Below are 18,293 nucleotides of genomic sequence, written 5' to 3'. Positions count from 1 at the left end.
GCCTCTGGTTTCAAGAAAGTGTTTTACCTAAAGCAAGAATACTACTTAAATATGTTCTATTGTATATTCATAGCTCCATTAGTCCTCCTGCAATTTAGCACATCAAAGCAAAGGCTTCATCACTTGCATGTGGATTATGCTAACATGAGTGACATTTGTAATCTTATAGGTCTGCAACTTAAGAAATGCTTTTAAAGTAAGCTATTAAATAGGTAGCTGTGCTTTACAAATGAGTCATATAATAGTTTATTTAAAACTGTTAATGAACTTCAACCTCTACATCACTAAATGCTATACTACATTTCTTACAGAAGTTATTAGCTATCTTCTTAGCACTTCTAGGTTATATTGGACAACCAAAAATCTGTACATGTTAGATTTAAACACTGTACCTTGAGTGCTTATACTGAAAGAATATAAAAAGATGTCTACAGTCTCACTAATACTTGAATTCTATATTCATATGACTTCAAGTGTCTTTTCAAAGATACTGAAGCAGCACAATTTGCAGACTCTGAAGAGTTTAATGCCAGATCAAAAAGCTTAGAAACTTATTTAAAATACCCACAAGTGCATTTAATTAAAAGTCATACATAGTGTCAGTCATTTATGTTGTGCTTTCTATGTTATGAAAGTAGTCTTTTGTCTTTACTGTCAGATACTGTACATTGCTACGTTTTCTTTTCTCTGGAACTAGGCTTCCTCAAGCACTGATGTGTTAAAAGAAAAAATTCATCAGCCCTCCAATAATCTAGACATCAGGAAGTAGAATTTGAAACAAAAATATCTGCTGATGGTTGTTTATACAGATAAATCTATAAATCAGCTTTTTGTGTTATTGGCATCACAACAAAAATATGTCAAGTTCACTCCATAACCAAGTAGCTGAGCAGTGAACACCTTCTAAAAAACAGAATTAAACAAAATAATGGTGTTATGAATGTAATAATTTCCTGTAAAAGTAGAATAGTTCTTAGTATTGAGTTGCTTTAAATTGCAGCAAAGGCAGAATCGTTGCTTGCAGGTTCCTGACTGAAGGCATGCAGTGGACAGCCACAGATCCATGTTAGTATTCTTGCTAAAAATATGAAAAGTCAGATTTTTTTTTTCTCAAAAGTATTCTGCACAGATCTACCACTAAACAGTTGATGGGAAAAACATGCAAAATGAAGTTGCTCCTTTTGTAAGCTTAGAGGTGGCTCTGTTGCTTTGTGGGGAGGTGGTTTTTGTTTGTTTGCTTTCAGAAAACATCATATTTTGAGATCAGCTAGTTCACAGAAGCAGCCCAGGAAACAGGTTTTATTTCCTTAAGATTATCAGTGTTGAAAAGTTAAAGTCTCTCACCCCAGCAAACACAACTTTGTGTTGTCCAGATCAGAATAGCTATTGTATTCCTTTTCATGAATACTTAATTCTAGTGCTCAGCATGGGGTACAGACCTTTCGTTGGCTTTTTTTTCTTTGACCTCTTATGGTATATTCATACCCTCTTATGCTTGTCTGCTCAGAGACACAGGCACATCCTTAAAACAGAAGGAACTGGAAAGAGACCACAGTACCTCTCTGTGTGCTGTAATTCACTGCAATGGGAATTCTAATGTACTTGTTACCAGAATTAAGCATCTCCATGAAAAAAAAGAAAAAAAGTTGAAGTAGTACTCATTATATCCTTGCCACAAGTAACACGGTCACATAGTTTAGCAGAGTCTTTCTTGGCATAAGACAAAAGAAAAAATCCCAAAAAACAAAAACCTACTTTTAAAGGTAATTGACAATTAAGGTAACGACTAAGATGAAGTTGCAGAATGTTTTGAATGTAATTAAAAAAAAAAAAAAAGCAAAGCTTCTAAAACCAATACTCAGTTTTGTTTTACTTTTTATTATTTAAATACACCATACTAGAGCAAATGTCTCTGAAAATATCACAAATAAAAGATTTTTCTTCATTCAGCAAATTAGAAGTAAGTGAAAATTTCTACACAGTAGCTGCTATGAGCCTGACTTTTTTTTCTTTTTTTTTTTTTTTTTTGCCATGGGAAGTAGCAACATTAGGACAAAAACACTTACATGCATACATACATTGTATTTTACAGAGATACAATAAAAGTGTTTGTGATAGAATATCACAAAAGCCACATCTTTATCTCATGTTCAGTTTGATTGAAACACATTTCCTTACAACACTTAAATATACAAAGAGCAAATAGAATGTTGTTAAGGTAAAACACAGGGTACAAACTGGCCAGTGCCCTGCTAATTGTTAATGAGGGTAGAAAGCAGATTTCAATGCTTCTTTTAATTAGCTTCATTAGTCATCTTCCCCACCCGCCCCCCCCAAGATGTCCTCCGGTGGATCTTTTTTCATTTTCTCTACAGTCTCCCATTAGCCCAGGTTCATGGAGTCCTTAATGTTCATATTCAGTCATTTTAATACACCAATAAATGTGGGAAGGGCAATCAAGAATAAAGAAGGTGCAATGGTATGGAGCTGGCATTGATGCTAGCTACAAAGGTGACTTGTCTACTTGGAGACATGGGATCCATCTGTGATGAACAAAATTTGAGATGAAGGCACGCATTCTGCATTACTCTGACCTTTTAGCAGACCTGTAAGAAATAAAAATGCGTATCTTAGCTAAATTTTAGATAGGAAACTACAACATGACTGCTTTTGTTCTTCCCTATTCACTAATCTCTTTTTTATTAGACTGCTTTCTAACTGTGACTTGATTGAGGCTTTCTACACTGTCCCTTCATACTGCTAACGTTTCAACTTTAAACAGCAAAAAGCAAGCATTTTTCACAGTTTCACTACTAAAGAAAGCAGACACACACAAAAAAAAAAAAAAACTACAACAAGAAAGGTGTACTTTCTGTTAACAAATCATACAGGGAATAAGGTGGTTTTTCTGGGCCCCGTTTGAAAGGGAAGAACCATTATGCCATGCCTTTGAAGAAGCGAGTAATATGATCTTGTAATTGGAAGAAATAGTGTGTAAAGCAAATATGAAGTACAGCCAATATCCTCCCAAGGCAACTTTGGTTAATATGCTGCATTGCACAAGAGCTAAATATAGATATTTCAGGATTCCCCCCTCCCATTTAAATTCCTCATCTGGTACGTTAGTTAATGTTACATAAACATTTTAATATATGAAGTCAAACATGTGCTTTCATACTGGTGTTAATGAATTGTGATAATTAAAAGTGTCTAACTCAATAAAAATCTAAACTTTCATGGATAAAATAGGAATGATCATCCATAGTCTTCAAATACAATCTGTTTGCAATTACCAAAATGAAATAATATATATTACATTTTTATGGCTTTTAAATGACATTTTGCACTTCCCAGGAAGTTCTTTTCTCACCCTTTCTCTAAGTTACTAAAAGCCTGAGGTCTATTAGTAACTGCAACCCCCCACTTCCAAGCTAATTAAAGTAGTAGAAGCTTGGAGGTTTAATTCCCCAGAGCCAAAGCTCAGTGTGAGAAAGGTAATTTGTCTGTCCAGAACAAAGATTAGGGAGCAGCCAGGAAGCATATTTAATAAATGAGCATCAAATATCTTCTACTATGGACACAGACAACACCAATTATGTAACTACAAGGGAATTGTTGAGTGATATGTAAACTACAAGATTTTTAAGATCTTCTCTAAGAGACGTAATGTAACTCATACTTTATTTAAAAGTAGGGAAGCTGAAGACAAAGATTTGTTACAAACACCGCAACCAGCGGAAAACGTACACTTTCAGTAGGTGGTAATACTGTTACAAACAAGAAATACTACAGGAATACTACCGGTACAAAAAAAGCAGAGAGAACTCTTGACAATACAGCCCCTTCAAGTGAAGGGGCACACAGGAGATCACAAACGAAGTCTGCACTCAGCAGGCAAGCAGTATTGAGTTTAGAGAAAACAGGGATTTTTAAACTACAGGGCAAGTGATGGGAAGTTATAATTTACATGTGTGAATTGCCTCGGGCAGGCAAAAGGCAGGAATGGCAAACATCCCTTCGTTTGTCTCCTTAAAAAAACCCCCAAGCTTTTAAACCAAGTTAGGCCATGCAACCTTTCCTGCCTGCACTGGTCACCTGTGAACTGCAGTGAGACAAGACTAAGTTCATCACTGTCACCTTCAATGTGTAACAAAAATGTGTTTTAATGCTGGAAGTGTCTCAATCTCTTTGGTTAATTAAAAAAAAACAAACCTGTGGATATTCTGCTATCTCTGTAATATCTAGTGATAGAATAACATGGAAAATGATTGATTTGTAATGCTTAATAAAAAGTATCTGTTACAGCCAACTGTGTTACAGTGGAAGACTATTTTAATCAGTGGCCCTAAAACATGCAGCTTCTTGTAAAAGATCTCTGATGTTAAAATCTTTAGACTGTTAAAAAAGCAAAATATAAAACTAAAAAAAATGTAAAATATAAAAAATATATTATAAAAAATAACTCTCTTAGAAACTGCCCCTGTAGCTCCCGAAGTTCCAGAAACCTGACACATACATGAAGTATCAACTTATCTCTTTAACTGTGTTTGTTTTCTGGTGTTACGGTGCTCTGCAAATTGCCTTTGAAAAACAGTAGGAGAATTCAAAACAATTTCTAGAGATCCTGTATTATAAAGAAAAAAACCCTCAAGCTCGGTCCCCTCAACCTTCTCCCCCAACAGCTGCTCATGTGCCTCAGCTCTGGCTGCAGCAATGCCACTGCCAGTCAGTGACAGGAGCTCACAAAAAGCTGCTCTCACCACTCCAGCATTTTAGCCCCCACCAGGTAGCTAGTCACAAGCTCTGCAAGCCCAGTCCCTTTTACTTCTCTTTGCCATGTTCTATGTTCCTCATCATGTCTGCTGCTTTTATTGCAACTAAATCATTTTTATGTTTTGCTAAGGCAGAGAAAGAAACTGATAAAACTAAATGACAATTTAGACACCTATTTGAAGTTACATTAAACTTTACATTCGTAGAAGACAAGTGGATAAACCACTCTCAGAATGGTAAACCTTTTACTGCAGTGTATAAAGATGAATGGTTTTACCTATATTTTGAAATGGGATACCTATAAATATTCATTTAACAGAATCACTGCTAGCTACTCTATATTACAGATTTGTTTCATTAAAATTCACAACAGTATAAATCTATGAATCTTTAACTGTATTTGTACTTCCGTGAGAAGAGGCTGCACATTCTCTTCCAATCTTAATTATCTTTGTTCTGCCTAACTATGTAGCATTTTTGTACTCAATTCTCTCATCACCTCCATTGACAAATTAAGTAAATAAAAAAGGTCCACGCTTTATTTTGATGTAATTACACTGTATAAAAGACTTGAAAGAATACTTAAAATTAATCAGCAAATTTATGCACAGAAAAAAAAAGCAAACACAGATATTGAAATGTAGCAACACAACAAAAAAACCCCATAAAATAAAGAACAGTTTCTGTTTTCTCAGACATATTTCTCCACTGACTAAAACCACTACAAAATGCACTGCACACTACAGAATAGATCAGCCTAGCATTTGTCCCAGATTTTTTTTTAATCTTCCAAATTCCTACTTGCAGATAAATGTTATTTTTTGTGATCCTTACAGACATTAATGAAGTTCCTATTGTAAATCTATAAAGAATTACCAACTGAAGTGTGCACTTTTTGTTTCATTGCAATAACTCAGTGCTGTGTGATTGCCTGGGTTAATGATGAAAAAGTCAAATATACTATCAGAGCTGATGGAAAAATCTATCACCAATCTGAAATTAAAATTCATCTGTGGTCAATAAGATTTAATATCCATGCAAGTGGAGCTGTAAAGAGTAAATGAATCAATGTCATCAATACATAATCAGTATGAAATATGATGTGAATAAAATTATGTGCAAGAGTCATACATCCACTCTTTTCTGGACCAGGGTGGAATGAACAGTCTCTTAACTCAAGGTTGACAGTAATTGTTACAAATTAGGCACAGCAGTTATCAAAATGCACTCACTTGCATAGCTTTAGGACTGATTAAGAAGATTAAAATACAGCTAAAACTATCTAGTTTCAGAGTTACAAGACAACTGTTGATCAGAATATTTTTTTCTGCTTCTTCACTCTAGAACCTGTGCAATCATTATTTACTCATTTAGCTAGAAACAAAAACTGTCAACCACAGAGATACACAATCTCTAGCTGAGATATTAGTGTTACGGAACGGTAAGTAAATAGCACTTTGGTTTTAAAATCTGAGTTATGACACACAAAACAGGCAAGAAAATACTTCTGAAAGAGTACTCCAGCATCCTTCCTCAACTAAAATCTTAATATTAAAATAAAATACATTAGCTTAGTCCAGGAACTTTCTCTTCACAAGGCATTTATTTCCATATTAAAGGATCTAATTTTCCTTCCTCAGAAACCTGCCCTTTTGTAGCATTTAATTTCAAGATTATAAAATAAAATAGTTCTCTCTCTTAAAAGTTTGTATTAATGTATGCTCTCCATTTTGCTTTGTACATAAGGAGTTCAACACCTGTACAGATGCACGTGCCCAAACCAAAATAAACTGACTCACCCTGTATGTCATATTTAAAAGGTTACTAATTTGTCCCCAAACCCTGTGCCTAAATAACTTAAGGTAAGTTCAGCTACTTAAAGGTCTCTTTGCAGGGGCAGGGAATGTCCACTATTAGAAGGAAAAGAAATTGATCTTCATTTAGCTCTAAGAAAGCTTATTAGTAATTGTGGAGTATTCACCTTCTGGTCTGGCAGTAGTGGATTACTCTGAAGTGAATTCAAATGGCCATTGATGAGAGCTGTAGGTCTATCATGTTCACAAAATAAACTGCCATTGATGTAGTGAAACCGATCTCCAGGGACCAGGCGATTCCGGCAGGTAGAGCATGTAAAACACTGGGAAAGGAAAGAGACAGCAAGTGAAACTACAGCACAAATTAGGTATGCTGCAGGTTTGAAAATTACACTTCAGAGACTGCAAGTGCAGTTGAGATATGGAGCTGCTTGGTTTCTAGTATCTCCAAATATGGCATTAGTCTTACCTGTTGGGACTATGCAGTACATAACTCAAGCAGAGTTTTACCGATTACGAGGGAACAAAGCTACGCACTTGCACTAAGCGAAGCTTTATTATAGATACTCCTTCTTCTAGTTATTATTTTGCATTTCATTCATAAGCAGATGCAGATTTTACACTAAAGAGGCATGGCAATACTAATCAGCTGCTAAAAACGAAAGTACACAAGAAAAAAACCCTCACCTTAAGATGATAGACATTGCCCTGTGCCCTCATGACCAGCTCACTAGCAGGAATGGACTGTCCACAGGCACTGCATGCACCACTATTTCCAAATAACCTGAAACAGAGGTGATGATCATGAATAATTTAATACACAGAAGGCTCTAGGCATTTTTGCACATCACTGCCACGGTTTATTACACAACTATTTTAGACTTCTGACCCCCATCTTCCAACTTGCTTATGTTTCATAATATGAAAAAGTTTATTTTTGTGTAACAACTGGTAGCTTCACCTTACCTTGGATGTGGTTGCACAGGATTTAATCAGAAATATTGACTTACACCTCTAGAAACACAAACAGTTCTGTACTACACACATTTTATCAGATTACTGGGTTCATCATAAAAAAAAAAGATACAATTCATGACTGGAGTTTAAATGCATTGTGTCCTTGAAATTATATGAAGAACTCTTTTGTACTTTAATCATATCTTGAGATATGAGTCATCAAAAGGGTTAAGAGGATTTGATTGTATATCTAAGAAGACATCATGCTCAGTGTATTGAAACTCCAGTAAACCTCCATCAGTGCAGAGTTTCCATTAGAAACTCTCTGCTATCCAGGTTGATATATAATGTGTATGGGTTAACCTTTTCAATCATGGTGTCAACACTTTAGATTTGCCTCTGCTCATCTCTTTCATCCTAACCTTCTCTCTCTCTTGATAATGAAATGCTTGCTCCAACTTCCCTCTATCTGCTCCTGAGTCCACAATTTAGATTACTTCATCTCTGCTAGCAACAAACTGAATGAAATTTCGATTTGAGCAGAAAGTAATTTACCGGGATCTGGACCCATTTGTCATCATATCTCTCTGGGTGTTTGCTGTATCACTGCAGTTTTCCTATGCAATCAAATGAGACCACAACATCTGCCATTGGGGGGGGGCACACGCAGTGGGGGGAGGGGGGATAGGCAGAAGAGTGGTGAAGAAAAATATATACATAATTCTTCAAATCCATTTAAAGGCACAATGCATCGATTCAAAATATAATACAGTAATGATTATTGAGTTCTACTTTTACAGGCTGCCTTAGCTAGAATTAGAAAAACCTTTATTTGCTTTTGTGCGAGTCTCTAATAGACACAAATATTTATAAAGACTACCACAATTCATTTTGCAGTAAAAAAGGAAATTGAACTAGCTGGCAGGGTCACAGACCCACTTTTCTGTATGATGTAAAACATAGCAATAGGATTTACAAATTAGCGTATTGGTGTCATAATAAATATTAATATTTGCATCTCCTTCCTGTCCAAATAAAGTCATAAAATTCTGTTTGTGTCAACCTAGGACACACATTACAACAGAATACCCGTAATCTGAATGATTGCAGTGTGCCTCTGTATAAAAATAATTGCTTTGAATTTTCAGAATCTGAGCTTGCAGAGGAGGCTTGTCATGTTCAAACTACTAATTTGCTGTCGCCACTTTATTGAAAATAGCCTGTAAGTTGTTATTAAATGTATCGACTGAACGACAGAGAGAGTAGTAAAACTGCCCCTTAAGATGGCTTTTAATAGGAAGCTGAGAAACAAATTTTGCAGCAGCATCGATTTGAAGAGTTCAATCAAAACTCCATTTCAAAACTAATTAGTCTGAGATCCACGACACATTGACACGTTCTTGCAGAATCACAGCGGTTACAAAGGGAAAGCTGAACTAATACATTGTCAGGACCTCCCCGCCAAAGGGACTAAACTGTCTGGAAACTAAAGGTCCATTATTAGGGCATCTTCCAAACCAGGACCAGTTCACAACAGTTACATGATATACCGAGGTTACTTCCAAAGCATTGCAATATGCATTTTTGTTCCTTCATCATTACTGGGAATGAAGTTGGCACTAGAGACAGTGCACGGGGAATGGCTGTGAGAGGAGGCAGGCACTGCTACACTTCCAGAGCAAAGATCCAACAATCCAGAGTAAGGAGGTGGCAGCAAGGACATTGCCGGGTAGAAAGGCAAAGATGGACAGATGATGTCAGCTGTCCAGGAGAATCTGAACATGGTAAGCTGTCTCTCACAAGCCCCCTCCTTCCCCCTGTACAATTGCACGACCCAAATGAAAACACAGCTTTCAGAATGCTGATCTCATTGCACTACTTGTCTTCATTAAGCATTCGCTATTGTATTCTCTCTGAACTAGAGTGGTCCCACACCTTGAATGTCTGTGAATTCTAATAAATGGAGTCAAACTAATCCCGAGGCTTTCCACACATTCAAGTTTTCCCTAGGCATGTTCCCAGAATAACTCTACTTTGGGAAGCCACTTCAGCTGAATCTTCTGCTAAAATTCCTAAAAATTACTTAAAAACTCAGAACACCTTTCTGCTGCTTATTATTATTTACCAACAAAATTAAACTTATTTCTCCATAACTACTGTTATGAATGGTCTTGTTCTGCGATGCCATTAACAAGAAGAAGTTTTATCTTTAAAAAAAATTGTTATTTCTTCTTACCAGCAAAGGAAGTCTTCCACATTAACTATTCTTTACTGAAAAAGTTGTTTTGCATGGTTTCTGGGAAGCTGGAGAGCTAATTATCTAACCAGGGGGACTGTCCAGGACAGTATTTGATTTAAAAGGCTTGAGGCTTTAGGTGCTCAATTAAGTAGCTATCGGTCTCAGACTGGACTTTAATGGGCTCTTTTCTCTTTAACTGCAGCAATGGGTAGAGATACCCCAGGTCAGGCTAATTAAAGCCAGGGGACTCTTTAATTGTGATGACAGAATTGGTTTCAGTTTCCTCTTTGGGTCCTCAGTCCAAGAAGGTCATTAATATTTCAACATTTGGGCAATGCAATCAATCACAAACATCAAGAGGTTCCCTTTACGGACAAGGCAGCTCTTCTACACTTAGCAGCATTTTACTGAGCCACCTTAAATTAACTACTGTGCGGTTCCAACAGAGCATTCCCCGCACCCCCAAATGATTCTAGTTTTTTGGTTTTTTTTTGCTGGTGGGGTTTTTTTCAGAACTTTCTGTAGGAGAGTAGGAACGAAAGCAGCAAGAAATCTTCTCAACCCAGTTTCCCATCTTCCTGCTCAAAATTCAGCATCAGCAGAAACACGTCTCTAGCAACTTGTACTAACAAAGTAAGGTTCCACTGCTTTCCAAAATCGTGAAGACAGATTTAAGACTCTTGATTCTTGCACGACATGGTGTAGATTTGTGCCCACATACATATATCCAAGTCCTAGCAAAGAGAAATGCACATCCAGACCTACTGATCCAGAAGGAATCAATGTTTTTGTACATTCCCCATATTTAATCTAAATTCTGCACCAGCTATATTAAATGTAACAAAGAAAGGCAACACAGAAATTATGCCTGAAGCCAAGTCCATTAAAGGTACTTCAGAATAACTAGAGACCAAGCACCTTAAAAGCACCAGAAGCTATTGATACTTAAAAGGGGGGCTGTGCATAATGGCAAGTGCTGCATTAGAGAAGAGGAAGAAAAAAAAGGGAAAAAAAAAACCAGCCAAATTACGCTTGGTTAATTCAGAGTAACAGATCTGCCCCCAAGTGAATTGGAGGCCTTGAATTAATTCTGTTATGACAAATCAAGATAAACGTTCCCCCTAAATTGCATGCGATTTAATTAATTTTTGAGATCCTGTTTTTTTTTTTTTTTTCCTAGCTAATAGTTCACATGCTCCTGTGCTGTCATTGTGCTTGAGTGGGCAGACTTCAAAGTGATATTAAATAACCAACTATTAGATTTACCTAGCACGTCCTATTGGAAAAGTGCCATTTAATTACCTAGCCTGTTCAATTAAAGGGACAGCATTCCCTGAATATAGCAGCTTGCCGCTGATTACCAGGGAAATGAACTGGCTGCCCGGCGGCCCCCTCCCCGGAGCGGCCTCACTGCGGCGCGGCCGGGTCCGGCCACCCCACCGCCCCCGGGGCTGCGCCCCCGCCGCGCTGCGCGGAGCGGCCGCCCGGGGAGGGGCGCCGGGCGCTGCCCCTTTAAAAGGCGCCCGGGCAGTCTTCCCCTCTCCCCCTTCCCCACCACTCCCTGCTCTCTCTTAGAGGCCAATTTTGTTAATTAAATGTTTTGTTTGCGACGCGGCTCTCATTCATTTCGGACACGTCATTCCGAGCAGATCTAAGCCAGCGACCAGATCTCATTAGATAAAACCCATCAGAACTAAGAGAAAATGGAGGAGACACTAATTAAAGCTTTTAATTGTGCGGATTCGCTGCCACGCTGCTGCTTTATCTGGCATCTCAAGGTTGGGAGGGCTGCGCTCCACTCCTCTCCCTGAGCGGGTTGATCGCCGTGGGGAGGGAAGGGAACGGACTAGGTTTTTTACATCCCTCTTTTCCCAGGAACCTTGGCCTTCAATGAAAGCTGCAGCTGTAGCTCTACGGCCAATTTGTTTTCAGGTTTTGGAGGGGAGAGAGAGAAGGAAAGGGCAGCGTTGTGTTGGTTAAGCAACAAAAAAAACCCCACATACAGCCTAAGACAGCTAAAAAGCTCATTAATAAATGGCCCTGTGGTCTTGGCCCGAAGGAGTCAAGTCCCTTTCACCTGGCGCCTGCCGGGCCAATCAATCCTCTTTCCCATTTTGCCAGTCACGTCCAGCATGTCCCGCATCTCTGACTGAGAACTGCGCCCGTGGCTCTTGCCTGGGGAAGTGAATGCGCCACCACAAAAACCCGCCGGAAAACTAAGAGAGGAGAAGGATGGTAGAGGGGAACGGGAGAGACTCGCTGTCAGAGCAGCACTGCCTCCCCAACCAAATGGAACCATTTCAAACACAAGAAGGGCAAGGGTTTCGCTCACGCCAGCCTGACCCACAAGCAAGCCTGCAAAGTCCATTTCCAGCGGGAAAGCTCCAAGTTAACTCAGCCCTGGCAGCGCCAGGCCATCCTACCCCACCTTGAGTGTACAGTGTCCAGTTCAAGTTTCAGCAAGCATCTGTCAGAGTTATTTTTGCAAGTCAAATTACACAGATCTAAAGAGAAGTCAGGCGACGGGACAAGGAGATCAATTGAAACCCCTCATCTGATAAAGCATCCTATTCATAATTGCCTACATTAAAATAAACGAGTATTAATTTTTGGCAACACAAAACCAGAGGACTGTGATAAGCTTGCCTGAACTTGCCTCTGGGACACAGTGGACGCATCTTCTCTTTTTAATTAGTAGTAATCAGACATGAGGGTTGTTTGATGGTGTTGGTCGAGTGATGAATCTGTACTATGCAGTGCATCTTAACAGTAGTGTCAATTTTTCCACTTCAAACAAGACTCTTTCCCTAACACTGTTTTGCTCTATTTAATTACTATTCTGCAGACTTAGGCTTGTTGCTTAGGACGATGACCAAAATACACCACTGTGCACCCACAATGTGCTGATTTTTTAGCACTTCTCTCTAAAAATACCTCTGAAACTAGCAAAGCTAAGGCTTCGATTCCTCAGACATGGCACAGGACCTGTTTCTTCATGTACTTAACTAAACGAAGCCACGGCCACGTTCTAGGTCAGAGACTGCACTCAGAGTAACCAAATCTTACCTCCACCCTCTTAACTACAGAAGTGCCTGTGCTCAATCCGCATCTTCTCAAACCTAAGTTTTACAACACAACCAAACTTGTATCATTTGATGGCTGCTTTTGGTAGGGTTTTTTTTTCCTTTAGAAAGGAAAAGAAAGTGGAGCTTCTTGGCCATCAGAAAGAAGGGAAATTCTGGGTTAACTCTTGACATTTACTATTAATGAGGAGCCAGAAGCATTTAAACAGAACCCAATTTGTTTTAACCAAGCATTTCTGTGATGCTGGGAAGGTATGGGGCTTTTTTGTTGTTTTTTTTAATTACTGAATGTTGAAACAGAACACCTCCTTGAAGCATTCATGTGCATCAGTCTATCAAACCATTTACTCAAATTAAATGTGTAATCCTTCAAAATGCCTCCTTTTAAATTAATGAGTTTAAGTAGCTTGAGTTCACCTGAAAAGATCATATGGGCACCTGACCTCATGAATTCTATTAATTATATTGGAAACTTGTTGGAAGGGATACTCTGCATAATCTTACTGTACCCCAACAGATGTGAGATTAGCGAGGCTTAGTTCCCCCTACCCAAATCTGTGGCATTTAAAGCAAACAGCTTCAAAAGAGGAAGAGATAAGAAATAAAGGGCAAGAGCATATGCCTCCTCTGCTATCTCCTGCACTGTCTACGCTGGAAGTTAAGAGAAATATCGGTTCAAAGCTTCTCTGTAACATTGCTGAGACAAACATCATACCACTGGTTTTTTGCTATAAGTAGAATCCATGGCCCTCCAACTGATGGTTAATCAGCTCTTTCACAAGGAGAACAGAGAATGAGTCATTCTGTTTCCACTCAAAGGAGTTTAAAGGTGCTTATGTAAATATCATAATTAATCAGATACTAAAGGCAGGCATTTCATTATTTAGCACCACTGCCACAGCCTTATTTAAGCCCTACGATTTTAACATTTACTGTTCAGATATGCACACTTCTCCTTCAACACTACAACAAAGCAGATTAATTTAGCCTCTCTGATTGCTGTTTATTTTTAGTTAGGACTTGTTTTGTGCTGACAAACCACTTTAAAGTTACAGTCGTCGTTCAGCCCCCCCCACCTCTTCCCTCCACTTGGCAGTCGCAACTCGCCCTGGGCTAGGCGCTAACATCCGCACCCGCACGTCTCTCCCTCCTAAGGAAGGAGGCATCCTGAGCCAGCCCGCCCCTCTGCCCTGCAGTCACCCACCACGAGAAATAAAGGGGGGGGGGGGGAAGAGAAAAATAGAGAAAAAAAGCAGCAGGAAAGGGGAAAAGCTGTTCTCACCAGCCTGGCCGTCGCCTCACCTGATGTAGTCGTTTCTGCAGAGAATCATCCCGCTCTTGGTGTAGCAGGAGGTGCCGATGTCCCCCAGCTGGGCCTGGCAGCAGGAGCACTTGAGGCAGCGGCTGTGCCAGTAGCTGTCCATGGCGTAGAGCAGGAAGCGATCGGCGATCTTCCCCCCGCAGCCGGCGCACCTCTTCCAGGAGAGGGAGCCCGCCGTGACCGGGGGCGGCTGCGCGCTGCCGCCGGGGTTCACCATGGCCTGCGCGGAGAGAGGGGCGGGGACGGGTCAGCGCCGGGACAGGACGGGCCGGGGCGGCAGCGCGGGGCCAGCGCCGCTCCGGGGCCTGCGGGGGCAGCGGCGGCCGGGCCGCGGGGCAGGGGCGCGGCCGCGCAGCTGGCGGGGAGCGGCGGGCGCGGGGGGCAGAGCGAGCGCAACCCGCCGCCCCCCCGCTCCGGGCTTGTGCAGCTGCAGCTCACAAGTCAGGAACAGTCCCGGGGTTTGTTTTGCTTATGAAAAAAAGTGTGTGAAGAGTGGAGGGGGAAAAAAAAAAAGTTGTGAAACTGGTTTTTCAGTCTAGGAGAGGCTCCGCAGGCTCGGGGCGGTAACGAGGGGCTCCGGACCGGCCCTCGAGGCCTTGGGATTTTATTTTCTTTAGATTTATTTTGGAGAACTAAATACACCCCGAGAAAACACTCCAGATTGAGGACACTGGCCCGAATAATAGATCATTGAACTTTAGGACGCCTGTTAACTTCCTACACAAACATACTCAACTTTTGTCTCGCTAATCTGCCCTTGATCAGCAGTTTAAATGCTAAAGCTTTGTTACCAAAAAAAAAAAAAAAAAAAAAAAAAAAGGAAAAAAAAAAGGAAAAAAAAGGAAAAAAGAGAAAAAAGTTTACCGACCCTAGGAAAGCAGTAGAGTAATGAGGCTGCGGTTACTCTGGCCGCCCCCGAAACTGCTACTAAGGGCATTTTTTCACTTTCTAATAAATGCTTTATGCAAGCAGGACAACCGAGAGATAATATAGGAATCAATTCATAAAGCTTACTCTAAACCGATTAATTTGTTGCCTTCAATCCAGGGTCCAATAAACTCCCGGTGTTCCTCTAGTCACTTATACTATAAAAAGATCAAGTTATTTACTGCCAATTAAGCAGCATGTTTTGTCTTTGTCCTTTGTAAGCCGTATGTGCTCATGCCGAGGCATCTGGCTATCTGCTAAGGACCTTCAGACTGATACGTCCAGAGCAGCGAGGACGAACTTTTCCTGACACTGGCCCAACTCGGCTGCAGAACTGAGACCGATTTAAACACACATTTCCTCAGAAAGAGTACCTGGAGGTATGTCCAGTGACCGCACAATAAACCAGGAGAACTGCACCAATTAAGCTGTAACAAAAACCCCGAGACTTTGGAACGAAAACCACTCTAAAAGCCATTAGCATTGCATTTATCCGAACGCATCGTGTACCTTTATGTAAATTGATTTCTGATGCATTTGTTCAAGGAATTGCCTTTTGTTACAGTTTCCAGCTACAGCCTAATGAATCTGCATTTCCTGCTCCGAGTCTTTAAACCGTTTTCCTATGCTTTAAATCACTTCGAATTTCTTAAAAGAAAGAAAAAGGCTCCATGCCACCACCTTAACTTGTCTTTGTCGAAGACAAATATGTATAAATATAAAATGGGAAACGTTACACTGAGAAAACCATCCAGTAACCCCATTAAGCTAAAGCTCTTAAGGACAAGCAATACCTTAATGCTGATTAAATCTAAAAAGATGAATCAAGAGGACTGACCAGAAAGTGACTCCCTTGATAACTAAGGACGGGCCCTCATCAAGTTTCATTTAGAGTTGGGGGGGGGAAGCTTTTAACTTAAATAGGCTTACTCTAGTAATTACAGAGCCAAGCAATTTTGGTCCTGGGATAGGAGTCAGTGAAATAGAAAGCAGAGCTAGAAGCTAGAGGCAAAATACCCCCCTTTTAACAGCGTCTCTGGTGCTTTTTTTAATGGAGACCAAGGGAGGGACAAGCGGAGAGCTGGAAATTTGTAGTACAAAAATGGATGCTTAATTCATGTCTTGGTTTTAATTAGGTGATTCACCGATTTTCTCCTGGATTGAAACAAAAGACTGTGTGTGGGGCAGGAAGGGAACCGGAGAGGAGAGAAATAGAGAGCTCACTTTGATCTTTTCTGCCACTGTTTCAGAACAGTGTTTACTACAGGGGAAGCGGGTGCCCCAGCCTCCCCCCACCCACCGCCCCCCCCGTCCCCTCCATTCACAGCCGAGGCAGGCAGAGCCCTTTCCCGGCGGCAGCTGGGAAGGGGGGTAAGGGAAGGCGCTCCAGCGGCGGCCGCCGCCAGGCTTTGTACGGGGGGCCGCGACAATGCCCGGGGTCCGCGGCGCCCCGCTCCGCGCCCCTCCGCCCGGCGGGCAGCGGGACGGCGGCGGCGGGCGGGCACCGCGCATACGAACGCTGCGAGACACGGGGGAGGGACCGGCACTTCTTACCTGCTTCCCCTCTATATTGCAAAAGGCCGGGGAGCGCCGCTCGGGGTGCCTGAAGAGGTCTTCTTGCAAAGAAATAAGCACAGCGCTCGCCCTCTCGCCGGCTGGAGGCAGCCCCCCGCCCGGCAAGGGGCAGCCCAGGCTGGAAAAATATAGATATTGCTATGAGAGGCGTCTGCCCGGGTCCTTCCTCCAGCTCCCGCTTCCCGGGAGGGGAGCTGCAGAGCTCGGTCCCCGCCGCTGAGCCGCACACGCAGGGCGCCGCCGCCGCTCGATGCTGCAATCGCCGGGCAAGTTTGGCAATGTGGCTTCACTTTGTGCCGCTTCCCCCCCGCTCCCCCACCTCCGCCCCCTCTCCGGGCTGCGGCGGCTCCCGAGCCTCCCGCGGCGCGGAGTCGGCCGGCCGCGGCCCGCCGGAGCGCCTCAGCGGAGCGGGCGGGAGCCGGCGAGTTTGAGCGGGGCCAGGCGCGGAGCTGCTGCCGGGATCCTGCGGCGGCGGCGCTGGTGGGGCGCGGGGGGCGGCCCTTGTGCCCGTCTAAGCGTGAGGCTGCAAGTGCGTGTGTGCCCGCACGGTGCGCGTGTGCCCGCTGCCCTCACACATGTGTTACTGACAGAGCAGAATCCCAACTACACTCCGGCTCCGCGCCCTCGTCAGCCCGCCGCAGCCAATCCGCCCCCGGCTTGTTCAGGCGGAATAATAAAACCTGCCAATCCCCGGGAAGACAAAGGAATGAGTGAGAGGGGAGGAAAAAAAAAAAAAAAAAAAAAAAAAAAAAGAGAGAGAGGAAGGGAGGGGGCGAGGAGGAGGAGGAGGGGAATGGAGAGGAAGGAGGGAGTCAGGTGGGCAGCGCTGGCCGCGCCGTCCGCCCGTGCACTGAGGGGAGGCGCGCGGCCGTGAGGGCACCGTCCGTCCCGCCTCGCCCCGCCCGCCAGCTCCCGGCCACCAGTTGAGAAACTTGGCGGCGAGGGGTCATCCCGGCTGTCCCGGAGGGCAGGCCCGCTCCGCTCGGGGAGCGATGTCCGTCGGAGCCCTCCCCTGCCGCTCGGCGCTTCCCCCGCCACCGCGGCCCTGCCGTGCTAGGGCAGGCGCCGGGGGGGGGCGCGGCCACAGGAGCCGCTGCTTGCCGCCTTCGTGGCGCCCCCCGCTGCCGCGTCCGGCCCTGGTGCCCGCACCCCATTCTGGGATCCCGCGCTGGAGCGGGGAGAGGCGGCGACGGGCCGTGCCCAGACGGCCCTGCGAGCCGCCGACTGTCACATGTCTTGCGGGAGCTGCGCTGCGGGACTCAGGCGGGCACGGCCCGCGGTGGCCGCCCCAGTGGAGGTTTCGGTGGGTTAAGCAGCCGCAGCTGGCGGCACCGCTCGTCAGCAGAGTAGGCAGCTGCATTTCCGAGAGAGAAGCCCGGGGATGACGGCAAATCGCAAGAAGTAATGTTTAGTGGGGACGCTTAAAACTATGAAAAACCCACTACGTATTAACTGCACGCCTGTGAGGCCTAAGTGCAGCACACAGGATAAGCACAGCCGCGAATCGCTGGAACACACCCCCGGAATAACAAAGTGCTCCCAAATGCGGGTGCTGTCCGCGGCTCAGCTCCGCGCTCGGCGGTGCCCGGCACGGGGGACACACG

The 18,293-nt window shown here is 43.1% G+C and overlaps 1 protein-coding gene across 1 annotated transcript; it reads right to left on the bottom strand.

The window, feature by feature from the left end:
* Nucleotides 1-1,858: 1,858 nt before the first annotated feature.
* LMO4 (LIM domain only 4) lies at nucleotides 1,859-17,021 on the bottom strand. The gene is made up of 5 exons (XM_030226382.2): nucleotides 16,669-17,021; nucleotides 14,169-14,407; nucleotides 7,275-7,371; nucleotides 6,755-6,910; nucleotides 1,859-2,606 (listed from the first exon to the last, which is right to left on the bottom strand). Exons 2-5 carry the CDS (start codon nucleotides 14,402-14,404, stop codon nucleotides 2,598-2,600), a joined length of 498 nt encoding a protein of 165 aa, XP_030082242.1. The 5' UTR covers nucleotides 14,405-14,407; nucleotides 16,669-17,021; the 3' UTR covers nucleotides 1,859-2,597.
* Nucleotides 17,022-18,293: the final 1,272 nt, after the last annotated feature.

The sequence above is a fragment of the Serinus canaria genome, chromosome 8, assembly GCF_022539315.1.
Source record: "Serinus canaria isolate serCan28SL12 chromosome 8, serCan2020, whole genome shotgun sequence".
Lineage (NCBI taxonomy): Eukaryota > Metazoa > Chordata > Aves > Passeriformes > Fringillidae > Serinus > Serinus canaria.
Note: the sequence above shows the minus strand (reverse complement) of the source record. Positions and strands in the feature narration are given on the sequence as shown.

What these genes read in the sequence shown, in the direction of transcription:
- LMO4 (XM_030226382.2), bottom strand. Translation starts at nt 14,404, where the DNA reads ATGGTGAACCCCGGCGGCAGCGCGCAGCCGCCCCCGGTCACGGCGGGC. An exon ending in TGCAGAAACGACTACATCAG is followed by an intron (nt 7,372 to 14,168) that starts GTGAGGCGACGG and finishes CCTCTGTTTCAG; the next exon opens with GTTATTTGGAAATAGTGGTG. An exon ending in GCAATGTCTATCATCTTAAG is followed by an intron (nt 6,911 to 7,274) that starts GTGAGGGTTTTT and finishes TTCCTTTCCCAG; the next exon opens with TGTTTTACATGCTCTACCTG.